Source organism: Hylobates moloch, unplaced genomic scaffold, assembly GCF_009828535.3.
Source record: "Hylobates moloch isolate HMO894 unplaced genomic scaffold, HMol_V3 SCAFFOLD_3, whole genome shotgun sequence".
Lineage (NCBI taxonomy): Eukaryota > Metazoa > Chordata > Mammalia > Primates > Hylobatidae > Hylobates > Hylobates moloch.
Window position 1 is genome coordinate 173,056,489 of NW_026652278.1, and position 17,413 is coordinate 173,073,901.

At 42.9% G+C, this 17,413-nt stretch overlaps 1 protein-coding gene across 9 annotated transcripts in view; it reads right to left on the minus strand.

Moving 5' to 3' along the window:
- Positions 1–941: 941 nt before the first annotated feature.
- The window catches only part of ACSL1 (acyl-CoA synthetase long chain family member 1), a 72,251-nt gene continuing 55,779 nt past the window's right edge, over positions 942–17,413 (minus strand). For 5 of the 9 annotated variants that reach the window (XM_058436940.1, XM_032149018.2, XM_058436942.1 and 2 more), the window contains exons 11-21: positions 15,759–15,836; positions 13,674–13,808; positions 11,976–12,110; positions 11,266–11,361; positions 10,217–10,289; positions 8,556–8,644; positions 7,801–7,917; positions 5,745–5,888; positions 3,207–3,308; positions 2,968–3,039; positions 942–2,595 (exon numbers count right to left, since the gene is read on the minus strand). In XM_058436940.1, coding sequence (XP_058292923.1) covers positions 2,455–2,595; positions 2,968–3,039; positions 3,207–3,308; positions 5,745–5,888; positions 7,801–7,917; positions 8,556–8,644; positions 10,217–10,289; positions 11,266–11,361; positions 11,976–12,110; positions 13,674–13,808; positions 15,759–15,836 — 1,182 coding nt within the window. In that variant the 3' untranslated portion in view covers positions 942–2,454. Of the gene's footprint in view, positions 2,596–2,967; positions 3,040–3,206; positions 3,309–5,744; positions 5,889–7,800; positions 7,918–8,555; positions 8,645–10,216; positions 10,290–11,265; positions 11,362–11,975; positions 12,111–13,673; positions 13,809–15,610; positions 15,689–15,758; positions 15,837–17,413 lie in introns of all 9 variants that reach the window. The other 4 variants (XM_032149021.2, XM_058436943.1, XM_032149016.2 and 1 more) reach the window with 3 other exon arrangements.

Here is a 17,413-nt window from a genome sequence, read left to right on the forward strand (position 1 = left end):
AATATGATGAAACCCTGTCTCTACTAAAAATACAAAAATTAGCCGGGCATGGTGGCATGCGCCTGTAATCCCAGCTACTCGGGAGGCTGAGGCAGGAGAATAGCTTGAACTTGGAAGGCAGAGGTTGCGGAGAGCCGAGATCGTGCCATTGCACTCCAGCCTGGGCAACAAGAGCGAAACTCTGTCTCAAAAAAAATTCTTTTAAGGGGCAGGCTGGACTCGAACTCCCGGGCTCAAGGGATCCTCCTGCCTCGGCCTCCCATGTAGCTGGGACTACAGGTGCATGCCACTGCCCCCTGCTAAGATAAGGATCTTAATAAATAAAAGTGGAAGAATGGACGAGATAGCACCTGCACAGGGCTTGAGGTGCACATCATCACACCAAACAGAATTTCAGAGAGGAAACTTGATTTAAACACAACAGGCTTGGAAGAAATTAAGGGGTTGATTCATTAATACCTGTGGAAAAGAAAATCTTTAAAATGGTAACAGAAGGAATAGGGTGGAGATAGAAGAAAAGAAATAAGAAAAAGTTGGCTGCTATAAAGAGACATCTGAAATAATTCTACAGTAAGAGAATGATAAATAGTGCTAAAATACAATAGTGGAATTAAATTCACCACAGAATCACCAGTTACAGCCAGCATCGCCTGAAATGTATTTTCCAGCAAGGAAGCTGCATTTTCAGTACCTTCTCTGTTATTCACGCCATGACTTTCTTTCCCACAACCAGTTAGGACTTTTGCCAGAGACAACCTGGTGGGAGGCTCGGGTCAGTGTCTGTCAGTGCCTGAGGCCAGCTGAGTTAGAGGCGGGTGATAAGAAGAAACGGAGACAACCGGGAAGGGTTCCAGGCCCAGGGCCATTCTTGCTCCTTGCTTGTGCATGCCATAGGCTGTTCCGAATATTAAACATGACATTAAGAAGATGCCTCACTCACCTGAAATGCACAAATATTTATTTTGGTTTCCTTCTTTGTTTTTGGAAATTTTGTTTTGGTTTATAAAACATAGAAATAGCCAACACTTAAAGCAAACATTCAAAACCCCAGGGTGACAAATTATTGACTTTTTGTGCAATTAAGAATACATATATGAAGTTAGGCTACCAAATAGTGTTATTACAATGACAATTCTTTAGTGCAAGCCCTGTTGTGCTTGTATATAATACATGTACTCTCACATATCCCAAAACAGCTGCTTTAAATGTACAAATGACAGCTCAATTCAGTCAACTGTGGCAAAGACTCACAATAAAGTGAACTGCTGTTAATTTCCCAAATTCACTTAAAAAAATCCCTGGAGAAGTGAATCCCAGGAAATGAACTTTCCAGATTTCTACATCCTAGAATTTTGGCCTGTCAAACACATTTCATAGAAATCAGGTAGCATTATAAGAACATTTGCTTATTACTGTCCATTTCAATAAGTACTCCCTTAATATCTTTAAAGAAATGCTTGCCTGAGAGTTTATTTTTTGGGGAAAAAGGCAAGTTAATCCCAACATGATCTTCTGATATGAAAACCACATTAAAAATCTGTTGGCCTTTACACAGAGTGAGTGGTTCAATGAAGATAAAGTAGACAGTTATTCAGGCGTCACAGCTGAGCATGGCTGATCCAGGTAACTCTTTCTTGAAATGCTTGTCTTCACTATAGAATCTAAGGCAGATTTTTAAATAACCCCTGAAAAAGGATGGAGTAGGGGAATCAGGCCTGGAGAACCGAGTCCAAGAGCATTCTGCCATGAAAGAGAATCCACGTGTTCTGATGAGCACCCATTTGCCGGAGGCTCCTTATCTGCATGGTTCTGAGTTGGATCTGCCCTCCCGCTTCCTGGAAACCTTATGCTCCAACAGAAACCACAGGGGACTGGAGAAGAACATGAGTTTCGTAACCCTTACAAATCAGAAGGGTTCTGTGAATGCCTGTGAGAAGGGACAGTAGCAGGGATTTAAAAAGATCTCTGGTCCGCTTGTGAGATTCTCCAGCCAGGACAGTTGTTCTTATTTTTAAAGGGAACACTTCCCTCTAGTGCACTGTAGTCTTCAGAGCAGCAGACAGCTGCAGAATTTGCAGCAAGTAGCAGACATCTCAGAGATAGCAAAGTCCTAACCCCTTGATTAGAAAAACAGGGAGACAGAAGATTTAAAACCCACTTTTTAAACTGAGGAAGTCTCAAATAACTTAGCACATTTATAGTATCCCCTTTACAATTTTTAAGGCTCATTTTGGAAAGTGTGTATTACCATAAACATGGTCTGCAACACGAGGTGACTGTAAGGCAGTGTTCTGTTTCCTCTAACATTCCTATGAGAAGAACCCCGAATGGACAAGTCAAACACGAACGCTTCCTTCCCTACACTTGCTGTATTCAAAATTAACAACATGAAGGCCATCAGCAGGAGGAGAGATTGTGGAACTGTGCCATTTCCTCTGAGCTTTCTTCTTCACACTAAACCTTGATAGTGGAATAGAGTTCATCTATCTGCGACCTGAAATAGTTCCGCAGCTCTGGCCTTTTTGCCTTCATTGTTGGAGTCAGAAGGCCATTGTCGATAGAAAATAATTCAGGGTGCAGTGTGATGCCTTTGACCTGCCAATAAACAAGGCAGTTAAAAGAGGAAAAGAGGACACAGGCCACCAGTCTAAAAAGCATGGAAGCCTTGGAGGGGGATCAACACTCTCCAGCCATCCAATCCATCCTCTCATTTCAGCCAAGCTGCACTTTCTCAACAAAGGACAGGCATCCTATTCTTAGAATAGGATTCAGGATCATATTCTGATGTCCAGGAAAAGAGAATAAATGCTTTTGATTTAAAAACCTTTCCCCTGTCAAACCACTCCATTATTTATTCCTCATGTATGTCTTTAGGTCACCCCATATGTTTATATAATCCACCTGTAAAAAAATCTTCAGTGGAAAATTTGTTTTACAGGAATTCATGCTCTCAGATGAAGGCCATACCTGTTCAAATGGTTTCAGACCAGAATCCTTCCCAAGTCTCACCATGTCTTCGAGGATAGCTTTTTTGACATCCTAATAGGGTAAGAAAAATAAATAAGTAAATAGGGTAAGAAAAATAAAAAAATTAGCTTTTTTGACATCCTAATAGGGTAAGAAAAATAAAGGAGGTCCCTGAATATCTACAGGTACATTTAATGTCAAGTTATGATGAGGACAGACTGGACCCTTCAGAACCTTACCTTATTTCTGCACAGTTCCTCAAAGGACCCTTCAAATCCTCTCTTTCGGGCCCAGGAACATAATGTCTCAACATCTGGTACCACAATTGCAATGAGAAATGCCTTTAACACAGACAAATGAGTTATTACATAGCTTGATCCAAATGCTCTAAAATAGTGGTTCTTTATTTTTCCATCTTATGGCCCCCTGGGAGAATATGATGAAAGTTATGGCTCATCTCTTCAGAACATACTACCCCCTCCCCCAGGAGTTCACTCAGCCCAGATTAAGAACTCCTGGCTCTAAAATGTGGTAGGCATCAGGAATTTTGCAATTAATGTTTTTAAAAAACCACTGGAAATACCAATCTAACAAATCTCTAATTTGTATTTACTTTTGTATACTTATTTTTTAAAAGCAGGGTCAAATAAACAAGGTGATGGATATCAGATAACTGCTTTTAAAAAAAGGGAAAAAAAGGGAGCCTGTCTCATGCTTGTAATCCTAGCACTTTGGGAAGCCAAGGGGTATCACTTGAGGCCAGGAGTTCGAGACCAGCCTGGGCAACATAGTGAGACTCCATCTCTACCAAAAAATTGAAAATCAGCTGGGTGTGGTGGCTTGCACCTGTAATCCCAGCTACTCAGGAGGCTGAGGTAGGAGGATCCCCTGGAACCCAGCAGTTTGAAGCTGTAATGAGCTATGACTGCCATTACACTCCGCCTGGACAACAGAGTGAGACCCTATCTTTAAGAAAATAAATAAATAAAATTTATATAGGTTCATTTTTGGAGAAAAATCTCTAATATCCCATTCTTTATAATCTACTAACAATAAAATTAAAAATCAAAAGAATGAGATTCTGGATCAAACGAAAACAGCTGCAATCTCAAAGAAAAATAAGTACATTCTCTTATAAGAAAATATCCTAAAATAATTTTAAAATCTAACAACTTTTTTTTTAATTATACTTTAAGTTTTAGGGTACATGTGCACAATGTGCAGGTTTGTTACATATGTATACATGTGCCATGTTGCTGTGCTGCACCCATTAACTCGTCATTTAACATTAGGTATATCTCCTAATGCTATCCCTCCCCTCACCCCCCACCCCACAACGGGCCCTCGTGTGTGATGTTCCCCTTCCTGTGTCCATGTGTTCTCATTGTTCAATTCCCACCTATGAGTGAGAACATGCAGTGTTTGGTTTTTTGTCCTTGTGTTAGTTTACTGAGAATGATGGTTTCCAGCTTCATCCATGTCCCTATAAAGAACAGGAACGCATCCTTTTTTATGGCTGCATAGTAATCCATGATGTATATGTGCCACATTTTCTTAATCCAGTCTATCATTGTTGGACATTTGGGTTGGTTCCAAGTCTTTGCTATTGTGAATAGTGCCACAATAAACATAACGTGTGCATGTGTCTTTATAGCAGCATGATTTATAATCCTTTGGGTATATACTCAGTAATGGGATTGCTGGGTCAAATGTCTAAAACACCAAAAGCAATGGCAACAAAAGCCAAAATTGACAAATAGGATCTAATTAAACTAAAGAGCTTCTGCACAGCAAAAGAAACTACCATCAGAGTGAACAGGCAACCTACAAAATGGGAGAAAATTTTCGCAACCTACTCATCTGACAGAGGGCTAATATCCAGAATCTACAATGAACTCAAACAAATTTACAAGAAAAAAACAAACAACCCCATCAAAAAGTGGGTGAAGGATATGAAGAGACACTTCTCAAAAGAAGACATTTATGCAGCCAAAAGACACATGAAAAAATGCTCATCATCACTGGCCATCAGAGAAATGCAAATCAAAACCATAATGAGATACCATCTTACACTAGTTAGAATGGCCATCATTAAAAAGTCAGGAAACAACAGGTGCTGGAGAGGATGTGGAGAAATAGGAACACTTTTACACTGTTGGTGGGACTGTAAACTAGTTCAACCATTGTGGAAGTCAGTGTGGCGATTCCTCAGGGATCTAGAACTAGAAATACCATTTGACCCAACTTTTCAAAAGGTTAATTTTCAGGAAACCAGATCCTCTCTTCCTTGGCATCATCTGTCCAACATTTTGGCAAATACCATACATGTTTCACTGCAATACTGATTTTGATTTTCAACTTTGAGTATTCTTGGTTCACAACCACCATTTGCTCAAAAATGATTAGGAAGCATATCATCAATAGGCTGGGTTTAATATGTTTGAAAATTGTAAACTTTCTTATAACCCCCGTCAATATTTTCTTTCATAATTGGAAACATGTATTTCCCACGCCCCTCTCCCCCAGTATGTTTATCCAGCCTCCCTTGGTACATCAGACCTGAGTAAAATAAAAATGTGGAAATTAAAGAGAATAAATTTTTCTGAGTAGGAAATGCCAAGCAACAAAAATCAGTAACAGGTCAATGATATTCTAGCAGATTAGACATGAAAGCCAATTTATAGGCGTCTCAAACTTCGAATCACACTGAAAGCCCCTGGAGTAGCAGGCAATGGCAATGTCTATGCAGCAAGATTCAAGGCCCAGAAAGCGCATACCTGCAGGCTTTCTCCGTGGACAAACACCTGAGCAACAGGCTCACTTCGCACGTAGATATTTTCAATCTTTTCAGGGGCTATGTATTCTCCTTGTGCCAGCTTAAATATGTGCTTTTTCCGGTCAATAATCTTCAACGTGCCATTCTGTTGATCAGAAGGGAGGGGGTTATGAATGGGCTGATGGCTGGTTTCCAACCAAGATGGATCCCAATACAACAGTGAAAGGTATTTAATACACACTATTGATTAATTCTAATAACATCCCACAGAGGTCAGTTATGATCCCATTTTACAGAGAGGAAAACTTAAGCCTTAGAGAGACTGAGGAACTCGTCCAAGGCTATTTGGCTAAGTGCAGAGATAGAGAAGGGGTCCCAGAGCCCGTGCTCATTCAGCATCACCACTTGGCACCACTGACTGGTCAACACTAGCAAGGCTTTGCTCGCTCATGTAGCCTCCTGTCTGAATTAGGTGCATACACATCTGGCTCACCAAGTGACTCAGTTCCTTAATAGCAGGCACACAACTTTTCCTTTCAAAGTGCTCTGCACAGAGTAAGAGTTCAAGAAATGTTTCCTACACAAAGGCCAAATTCCTGTTTTCTTCCTCGATGTCTGGAGGGGCGCTCTTGGCCCTTTGGGAAGAGTGAGTCAACTGTGGAAGTGCCCTAGCATCTCTGGACCAGACCAGCCACATCCCAGTAGTGCCGTAAGCAAAACCCTAGTCCCACTTTTACCCATCCCCACCCCGGGGCCACTCTCATGCCTCCAAAAGTCATCTGTAGAAAGTGTCTAGGGTTCTTTTGTTCCACACCAGTTCTCCATTTTCAAAAGGAGCAAACCAAGGTCCAGAGAGACTATGGGATGTGTTCGTGAGTGCCACAGTAGAATTAGAACTGACATTTAATCTCTCTTGAACCAGAAGAGGGGGACTTAATTTATCTCTAAATAGTTTGGGTATTGCAAAATCTGAAGTAATTTTGGGAGGTATTTTTCTAATCAATACAAATTCCAGAGAAGTAAGCACCTAAAATCTACAAGAATCTGCCAATACACAATAATAAAAATTATATTTGTAATTTTAGGGCTTGCAATCAGCATCGTAATAACTTCAAAACAGCAGGTTATTGGTCAAACCAACAGGTAGGACAGGTCAGGCTTCATGAACAAGCTTCTCACTCTTAAGATAGACTCTTCAGAATTTCTCTACAGTAAATGGTTCTGAGACTAAATTCAACTAAATTCAAGGAGTTCGTCTAATCTGTGAAACACCCTATTTTTAATGAGATGACAAATCTAAGAAACACATTTATTCCCAAATTCATGCCCATCCTACATTGCTGGAAGTCTACCATAACTTCCCCCAGATCTTATTTAACTGAGGCCTCAACATCACAGCTCAGTACGGATATTGTAAAAAAGCCACTGTCTCTTTGTATTCCAGTTGAGAAGCAACAACCAGAATTGATGTTAAGCATCAAAACAGGCCGGGCATGGTGGCTCACGCCTATAATCTCAGCACTTTGGGAGGCCAAGGCGGGTGGATCACCTGAGGTCAGGAGTTCGAGACCAGCCTGGCCAACATGGTGAAACCCCGTCTCTACTAAAAATATAAAAATTAGCCAGGTGTGGTGGTGGGCACCTGTAATCCTAGATACTCAGGAGGCTGACGCAGGAGAATCGCTTGGACCCGGGAGGTGGAGGATGCAGTGAGCTGAGATCATGCCATTGCACTCCAGCCAGCCTGGGCGACAAGAACATGACTCCGTCTCAAAAAAAAAAAAAAACAAACAAACCAAAAAACACAACAAACAAACAAAAAAGCATCAAAACAAAACATATTTGCTAAAGTGAAAGTGAAAATCCAACCAAGGATGCTAAGTGTAACCCTGTCCCCTGCAGGAAATGGAACAGCCTGCATCATACCACTCACCAAGGAGGAAGGGAAACAGAAAATTCAGGGTGCCACTGCCACGTGGCAGCTGTACAGCAGACAAGATATTTTCTTCCCTACAGTGGAACAGAACTGTTTGTGGCCAGAGGAGGCAGCAACTTACTGGTAACCATTTTCCAATGTCCCCTGTGTGTAACCAGCCATCTTTGTCCAAAGCTTCTGCTGTTTTCGCTGGGTCCTTCAAGTAGCCCTGAAATACATTTGGCCCTTTCACACACACCTAAAGAAAAGAAGATCATCAGTGAACAGCATTTACTGGGGTTTCTCCAGAGAAAACTGGTGTGTGCATGTGTGTACGTGTGTGTCTGCCCCACCCTTCAGCTGGAAGCCCTAAACTCCAGGATGCAGAGGGAGTTACCAGAGCCCCACCCGGTCTGCGAGGGATCTCCGGTGCCCCTACTTCCCTTCCTGAATTACCTCAGCTCTGGCCAATTTGTAGGGCAAATGCTTGCCTTAGGTTCTGGCTCAAAGCTATTGGAAAGCCCTGCAGGGGATGAAATCACTTTTAAGTAATTAGGCTTCCCATCCAGTAGCCAGCAGCTCACTAATAGGTACCCAGGGAATCAACAGGCAGGAGCTTCGTCCCAGGAACTGAGGCCACTGGGCCTTTCTTTGCAGGCTCTCGAGCCCAAATCCCTATGAGGCCTGGCAGAGGAAGGCAGGCGTCAGTGTCCCTTCTGCCCACTCCCCGAGAGCTGAACATAAATGTACCCTCAGAAAGAAGCCTGGCAGACTCCAGCATCACCAATGAAGTCAAGTTCAATGGCTTTGAGCTGTTGGGAAATACCACAGCATTCGCAAAGGCCAGCGATCACAGGAAACAGCAGCGAGGGAAAATGACTGATGGTTTTCACTCACCTCGCCCTCGCCCTCAGCAGCCATGTAATTCATTTCTTCTACATCAACAAGTTTTATCAAACTGCACGGCATCGGGGCCCCAACATGGCCTGTATATTAAATAAGCAAATGGTCATTCCTAAGGGAACTATTCATAACCTCAGGTCAAATTATTTTGATAGCAAACAGGATTCCACATAAGAAAAACAGCTGGGATAAACTTCTGATTTCTGCAATTGTAGCCATTCTCTTCCTAGTATAATTTAAGTGAGTCTATTCTTAGACTAGGGAAGAACATATTTAGTGTCTTCAGGACCTTTTCCAAGTGTGATGCTCTGAGTTATTTATGAGCAATTTGGCCTCTATGTGAAGGTTCCTACAAACACCTGGAAGCAGGCTCTCTCAAACCTTCACCCGGCTTCCACCCTCCGATCGCCCCCACCCATTACGTGCACTCATCTTACACAGAATTCTTAGCATCCTTGTTCTCTGTAAGAAGAGAGAACATATGCAGCTTTGGCAAACCTCACGCACCACCTGGTTCTGATCAACACGGCCTTTATCTCCTTGCGTATGAAGAAGCATGTCTTACAGTTTTTACTAAGATGGGACAGTGCTTATTTCTACAGCTAACTTAACTCTCTTGCCAAAGAAGCAGCAACAACAGACATTAGATATGTTAGATATCACATTAGATATCACAAATAATTCTTCCTGTGTTTTAATAATTTGAGCTTCTAGAGATCAGTATTCCAAATTCTCCGTTAAGGAAACTGAGGTTAAAAATTAAACAAATACCATAAAGAAGATTCACAGACTGTCTGCGTCAATTCCAGTAGAATTATGTTACTAGACAGTGCTAGGTTCTAGAATCTATGTTACTAAATGGTGCTAATACTTATAATACTCCAAATAAGCTGGGGAAGTTTATTTATCACAGTGTAGAATTTACTACTCAGGTGACACAGAGGAAGCACGGAAGTTCTGCAGTCAGGCCGGGGTTGAAATCCTGGCTCCAAAGTGTAATGCTGCGTAAATTCTCATACATTATTTATGTGTTACTTAAGCAACAATCTATAATTTCCTCTGAGAAGTACCAGAACTTATCTCACAGGGACGCTGTTGAGGTTACGCTGACATTAGGTACATCCTAAGCACCCATCACAGAGGCTTACCCATGACAGATGCTCAGTTGTTTTTGTTTGTCCTCCTCCTTTTTCCTTTTGAGAAAAGACTCTTTTGAGAAAAAGGACTTGTATTTATTCCTATCGGTAGTCCCAACACCTAGCACAGCACACAGTACAAATTTAGTAACTATTTGTTGTTTAAAATGACCAGCAAATAACGAGACCCTACTCAATTACCAGGAAGCTCTGTTGGGCCAGACATTCTCAATCTGGAACACAGGGCCCCTCTCAGATGTCACTGGTAGAGTCTAGCCAAGTCTCTGCTGCCACCAGCTTTACAGTCAGATCCCCAACGCCACTCCTCAGTTGCAGGAGGTGTTTTCCCCACAGTGCCCTGACTTACAGGAGTGTTTGCCCCCAGGGCCTAATGATCAGAAACACAGCACTTTTGTTTAAGATGGTTAATGAACCAGTCAGTGATTAACCCAATTCCAGACATACCAATAATCCAATATGAATAAAAAAATTCCAAAAAGGAGCCTCCCCCAGCCATACCTGCGGTCCAGTCTCCAGGCATGGTCAGGCAGCACCCGGCAGTGCACTCGGTCTGTCCGTAGCCTTCATAAAACTGGGGCACCAAGAGACGGAACATTATTAAGGAGAGCACAATCGCACCTTTGCTGGAAGTGCACAAGCAATGAAGTCTCACTAACTCCCAAGTCAAGGCTGACTGGTGAAATCTCGTTTCAGATGGTCTGTTCAGTAAGTTCATTCGATGGTCCAGTGTGCTTTACGCCAACACCAGCCGTCACCCAGGTACGCCTTCTACTTAACTTCCTGTGGCCAAGCTAGGGAGAACCCCTATGTGACTGGTCACCACCCAGCGGCAGTGAACTCCTTGGCCAATTCACAGGATGTGTACCCCACACATGTCCCGTCTGTCACCAAATCCTCCTTTCTCCCTTTACTACGGGTTGTCAGCATGGTGTGCGGGTAGGCTCATCACCTGTGACCCATTCCACAGCTGCACACCTGCTTCTAAAGGTTGTCTTGTACCTGATCCTAGAGAAAATTCGACAAATGGCAGACATACACATTCCCCTGCCTCGGGTAAAAAATAGACATATGGTTGCTTCTCCAAGCAACCAACTAATAACATATCTTCCAAACAAAAATAACACATGCACACAAAGTAGGGGGTGGGAAGGACAGGGGTGATGTTGGTGAAAGGACACAGTCTCCATCAGGAGGAACTGGTTCAAGAGCTCCAGAGCACCACGTGGTGACTACAGCTAACAACAATGTATCATATACTTGAAAACTGCCCAGAGGGTAGATTCCAAGTGTTCTCACCACATGGGAAAAAAAAAGTATGGGTGATAAGACACATGTTAATTAGCTTGATTTAGCCATTCCACAATGTTTACATATTACATACATCAAAACATCATGTTGTACGCCATAAATATAGATACGCTTGTCAATTAAGAAAGCACACACACACACACACACACACACACACACAGAGTACAGATGACTTTTGGTGCAGAAGAGGACTGGGTGTCCTAGTGTGGGAGAATCAGGCACCGTGACATCCACCTCACCTGACAGCCCAGGGCTGCTCTGAGGAACGTCAGCACAGTGGCAGACACCGGGGCGGCTCCTGTCACCATCAGCCGGACTCTTCCGCCCAGGCTCGACTTTCAGGGAGGGAGAGTGGGAGAAGGTGAGGGTTACACACCTGGAAGTCAGCGGCCTCTCCACCCCGTTCCCTAACCCATAGCTGCAGGCCACACGGAGGCCACACAGAGAACTCACAGCCCTCACGACAGCAACACAGGGCGACAGTTTGTTTCCACCCGTGACTGCCCTGTTCCCTCCCAACGGGGATGGAAGTCAGCCCCACCTCTGCAGAAGCTATTTCAGGGAATTAGAACAGGACTGGGCGGATCTGTGGTAACTACCACAATTCTGGCCTTCTGGGGGGCATAATATTGTTACACGTTATCACTCATGCTTGAAAAATTACCTCAAGAGTGACATGCTTGTTCCGGAAAAATGAAGCAAAATGGAGAATGAGAAAGGCTCCACTACCCTGAACCCTTCCCCCCTAGATGGCTGCAATACTACTGATCTCAGAAGCTGAGGCCTCCTTAATGGCTTTGCCTTTAGTTTTTAAACGTGTGCCAGAATTAACAAAAACATGTTACTCTCTCCCTTACCTTCATCTCTCCCTCTCACAAAAAAAGCCCTCCTAGAACTCTGAACACCGAAGTGGGTTTCCATGGAGCAGTGGCTGCGAGTCACGTGTTACCTGTACTTTGTGGAAGATCAGCCGGTCCCACAGGCTGTTGTTTCTGATGATGCCGCTGCGAAGCTCTGCTTCTTTCCTCTTGGAGGCAAAGTCCAAGAGCCATCGCTTCAGTGTGGTGTTTGCTTGTCCGAAAATCTAATGAGGCAAGACATGAGGTTTTCACACCTACTAGGACGGCCAGAGTCAAAAAGTGTGGAGAAATCAGAACCCTCATACACAGCTGGGGAACACAAAATGGCACAGCTGCTCTGACAGCCTGGCCGGTCCTCTAATGGTCCCACATGGTCGGCACAGGACCAGCAATTCCACACCTCGGTATACACCCAGGAGCCACGGACACATACATCCCCAAATGTCCATCAAGTAGGAATGCATAGGCCAGGTGCGGCGGCCCACGCTTGTATTCCCAGCACTTTGGGAGGCTGAGGTGGGCGGATCTCCTGAGCTCAGGAGTTTGAGTCCAGTGTGGCCAACATGGTAAGACCCCATCTCTCCAAAAATTCAAAAATTAGCCGGGCATGGTGGCACGTGCCTGTGGTCCCAGCTACTCAGGAGGCTAAGGTGGGAGGACTGCTTGAGCCCTGGAGGTGGAGGCTGCAGTGAGCCATGATAACACCACTGCACTCTAGCCTGGATGACAGAGAGACCCTGTCTCAAAAAAAAAAAAAAAAAAGGAATGGATAAATAAAATGCGTTATATCCATACAGTGGAATACTATTTGGCCGTTAAAAGGAATGAAGTGCTAATACGTGCTACATGGATGCTCATGAAAGAAGCCAGTCACAAAGGAGCACATATGGCATGATTCCATCCACAGAAAAGTCCAGAACAGAGAAATACACAGATTTAGAACACAGATGAGCAGATGCTGAAGGGTGGAGGGGGTCTGGGAGATGACAAGGAATAGGTAAGGGTTTCTCTTGGAGGTAATGAAAATGTTCTAAAATTGATTGTAGTGATGGCTGCAGAACTCTGTGAAAGTACTCAAAACCTTTGAATTACACACTTTAAATCAGCAAATTATACAGTATTATATGTTGATAAAGCTGTTCTTTTAAAAAGAACCATTAAAAACATAAGAAGGTTCTGACAGATAACAGAAGTCCTGCCTCAAAATAAAGAGTAAGTGAAAACTCTTTCTGGAGATTGCTCATGCCCCCACACGCCTGACCCTGACTGTGTGGTCCACGCGATGATATCCACCGCAGAGGGGCTGGTGCTCTCTTGGGCTCTGCTGTGGCTTGTCACTTCTTTCAGTGTGGCCAATTAAGTAATGTTTTACATGTCCATGCAAGGAGCTTTACAATGAAGAAAACCATTTCATAGTTACTATTCTTATGTGATCCCATTAGCAACTTTTGGAGACAAACAGTAGGAGAGAAGAGGTAACAGTCCGTGTTATACATGAGGAGGCAGAGGCTCAAAGTGTTTATTGTAAAAATAAAATGACCTCCCACCTTATGCTTGTATTGTGACCATGGTTTACAAAGTGTGTTCATGCGTTTTCTCTTATAATCCTTATCAACAACTCTGAGAGGTAAACACATTCTAACTTTACAGATGAGTAAACTGAAGTTCTGCAAGATTGGGAGGACTGTCCAGGGTCCTACAGACGGCACATGGCACAGCCCAATTCAAGCCCAAGCCCCTGCGTCCAAGTCAGTGCCCAGTCCTGGGACTTTGCGCTTGGAACTTACTCGGTCAAACATCCGGTTCAGCAGTCTTGGAACCACGGGGAAGATAGTGGGCTGAAGCACCTTGAGGTCATCCATGAGCAGCCTGATATCTCCTTGGAAAAATCCGATTTTAGCTCCATGACACAGCATTACACACTACAGGGGTAATGGGAACAACAAACATTTTATCATCACAGCAGGGGTTACACAACTTATGGACAACATCCAACACTTCAGTTTTAGCATTTCAGGCCAGTTTCCAGAAATCCCAAATTTCCTAAATATAGGTAACTTAAAAAAATGTGCATTTACTAGTCATTGTACAACATGGAAATGTGGTATTTCTCTTGGTTATCCTGAAGATACAGGACTTAGTAAAAAACCCAGGCTATGCTGTTTTTAGTGATGACCACAGAGATTCTACTCTTTTAGTGCGGTGATAAGTGTCTGTTCAATGAATGACATGGTATTACATATTCTAAATATTTTTAGTGGCTGGGTGCGGTGGCCTACGCCTATAATCCCAGCACTTTGGGAGGCTGAGGCAGGTGATCACTTGAGGTCAGGAGTTCCAGTTGAGCCTGGCCATGTTACGGCGAAACCCCATCTCTACTAAAAAACAAAAATTAGCCGGGCTTGGTGGCGGGTGCCCATAGTCCCAGCAACTCAGGAGGCTGAGGCTGGAGAATTGCTTGAACCCAGGAGGCGGAGATTGCAGTGGGCTGAGATTGTGCCACTGCTGTCCAGCCTGGGCCACGGAGGGAGACTCTGTCTCAAAAAAAAAAAAATATATATATATATCCTTCCAGAACTTTACATTTAAATTATTCTCAAAATAAAAACTTAACTTCTTGCCTAGAGTCCAAGTTTGTTAAAGTCTCACTTTCTTTTGTTTGAATCTAACTAGAAGTTTCTGAAAGGCCACCAAGTATGATGAATTTGTGACACCAGGGTATCTAACACCAGAGTGGCTTGCCATTCAGCTAGAATACACTGCACGATTTTTTTCCTGTCTAGTACAAACTGTGCTGGCAAGCCATATGGACCTGACAGTTTGCCTATTTTAAAATTTAAAAAGAAAAGATTCAAAAGATGACACAAGGGAAGTACAAATGTTCTCTGGCTTAGAAGCAGAAACCACAAGAAAGGGACACCATGGCTCACTGTTTAACGATTACAGCTCAGAAAGCTTTTGTTCAGTGTGGCCTGCCTTCTAGGCACACCTCTAAAACTCGCTAGGTACAGCAACTCCTTTGAGATTGCTTTATAAACCCAGAAGATCCTGAGGTGTGCAGGAAGTAGAAGGAACAGATGGCAGATGGGATCTAATCGCCTTCGATGCTTTGGGCTGAGCAAATCCGACAGGGCAGCTGTCATCCAAAGCAGCGGCTGATAGTCACCTCTGTCTCCCATACAGCAGCGGGCACACAGCTAGAGCTCAGTAACTACTCCCTAAATGAATGAACGGTGCTCACTGTTTTTTCCTACAGCATAAAATCCAAAATTGTCAAAGAAGGAGAAAAGGTGGTTCTTGGTCAGTTTTAAAATTAGTCACACGGTTGATTACAGAGAACCTAGGCAAAGGTCCACTCAAGGATCATCCTCTTTTTCCAAGGGCACTTAGAATATTGCTGAAAAAATTAGTCGCAAGCCAACTTGTGCATTATGAACAAGCACAATCAAAAATAGCGACTTCTCACAGAACGGAAGCCTCACTGGGCTTTGTAGAACTGAATTAATCAGGACTTTACCTTTATAGTTGGTCTTTCTGGACTCATGTCCATATTAGTATCCTTCAAAAGTCTGAGCTCCTAATTTTAAAATGAGTGATTAAATTCAAGTATCCTGTTCATACTCAGAAAAAGAATTTATATTCTTTCAAATAATCTGCACCATTTCTAAAACGGGGCTGAGCAAAAAATTCTCTATAGGGCCGACCGTCTGCACGTCACACTTACCTCCAAGAGCTGTTCATACATGTGTGCGAGTGGTAAAAATGAAATGTGTGTGTCACTGGCATTCAAGGGAAGTGCTTTCTGTAAAACACAACGATTTAGCAGAACAGACACAAACAAGCAAGCAAGGAAAACAAAATTAAATGCCTACCTCTACAACTCTCTCAAACATATGGGCGAGAGGCAAGAAAGATATCAAAGTATCCTCTGGGCAAGGATTGACTGTATTCTGTAAGCAAAGACACCAGCAAGGCGGAAAAGCATTAAGACTCCCAGTAACTTCCCATTTTACTTCTGAGCACATAGTACCTCAACACTGAGGAGAAACAGTTTTTGCTTATGGTCTGCAATTTCTTCTCACCAAAGAATAAAATGAATAGCAAGGGGCGTGGTGGCTCACACCTGTGATCCCAGCACGTTGGGAGGCCGAGGTAGGCAGATCACTTGAGGTCAGGAGTTCAAGACCAGCCTGGCCAACATGGTAAAACCCCATCCCTACTAAAAATACAAAAATTAGCCAGACATGGTGGCACATGCCTGTAATTCCAGCTACTTCAGGAGGCTGAGGCAGCAGAATCGCTTGAATCAGGGAGGCAGAGGCTGCAGTAAGCCGAGATTGCACCACTGCACTCCAGCCTGGGCAACAGAGTGAGACTCTGAATCAAAAAAAAAAAAAAAGCAATACTTTAATTATTCAAATAAAGTGGAAGTCATTCCCAATGACAAAGTAAATCCACTTCAGGGCTTAAATCAAAACAAGGAAAATTTTGCCCAAATTGGAAGGTTACGGGATTATGTGCTCTAATCAGTTAGTATTTCATCACTACAGTATCCTAGTACCCAGCAAGTTCAATTTTACCTTAAGAAATACAGGACCCATTTCAACATAAAATTGCATTTTATGTTGCTAAGGGAAAGGAGGAAAGAAGATAAAAGAAGGTGGATTTCCAAGGTCCTTAGAGTATTTTGAGTTTGATCAATATTTTTAATACCTTAAAGCCCTACTTTACATATCACAATTTGTTTAATGCAACCTCAGATCTGGCACCCAGGAATTTGCTCTCCTATAAAATGCTGATCACGATGGGTCCACAGATATTAAGTTTGGACATCTGGTTTCCCTCTGAATGGGCCTTACTTAGGGCAGGCACAGTGAGAGTTTGTATGGAATATTCACGTTATTAACATAAAGAATTCTGGCCAAAACAGGGGGTGTCCAACAGCAGCTGCTGTCACACCAACTAAGAAATGAGGGCATTGTCATTACCTAGCGGATGATGTACCAAGTTCTGAGCCATGCCCTTTCCTTTCCTAAAGCTGGGTCACCCTTGATGATAATGTGACAACGGATGAAAGCATGAATCCTGAGCAAACACAGCAGCTGCAGAAGCACTGGATGTGGGCTGAGCATGCTATCGTCTCAGCTCGATTTTATTCAAGTCTGACAGGCATCCCAAGTAGTACTTCTCAGGATGAAATTGTTATATTAATACAATGAGAAATCAGGCTCCATTCTATCTATACTTTTCAACTTTTTGATTTAGAACAAAAATATTGTCCATTATCATGATTAGACATCTTACAAAACTGAGAAGATACTGATATTGTAATTGATTTGATATTGTAATTGACTTTAAACAAAGTTCTGTAATCATTTGCCTCAATGAGCGACCAATGCATTTTAAGTTTTCTTTGAAGGCCAATTAGGACATTAAAATTTCACTTTGGTAAGGTACTAAATGTTGAACTCTGTTTAGAAAGTATACACCTTTAAAAAGGGCATTTGGAAAGTGTGAGCCAAGTAAA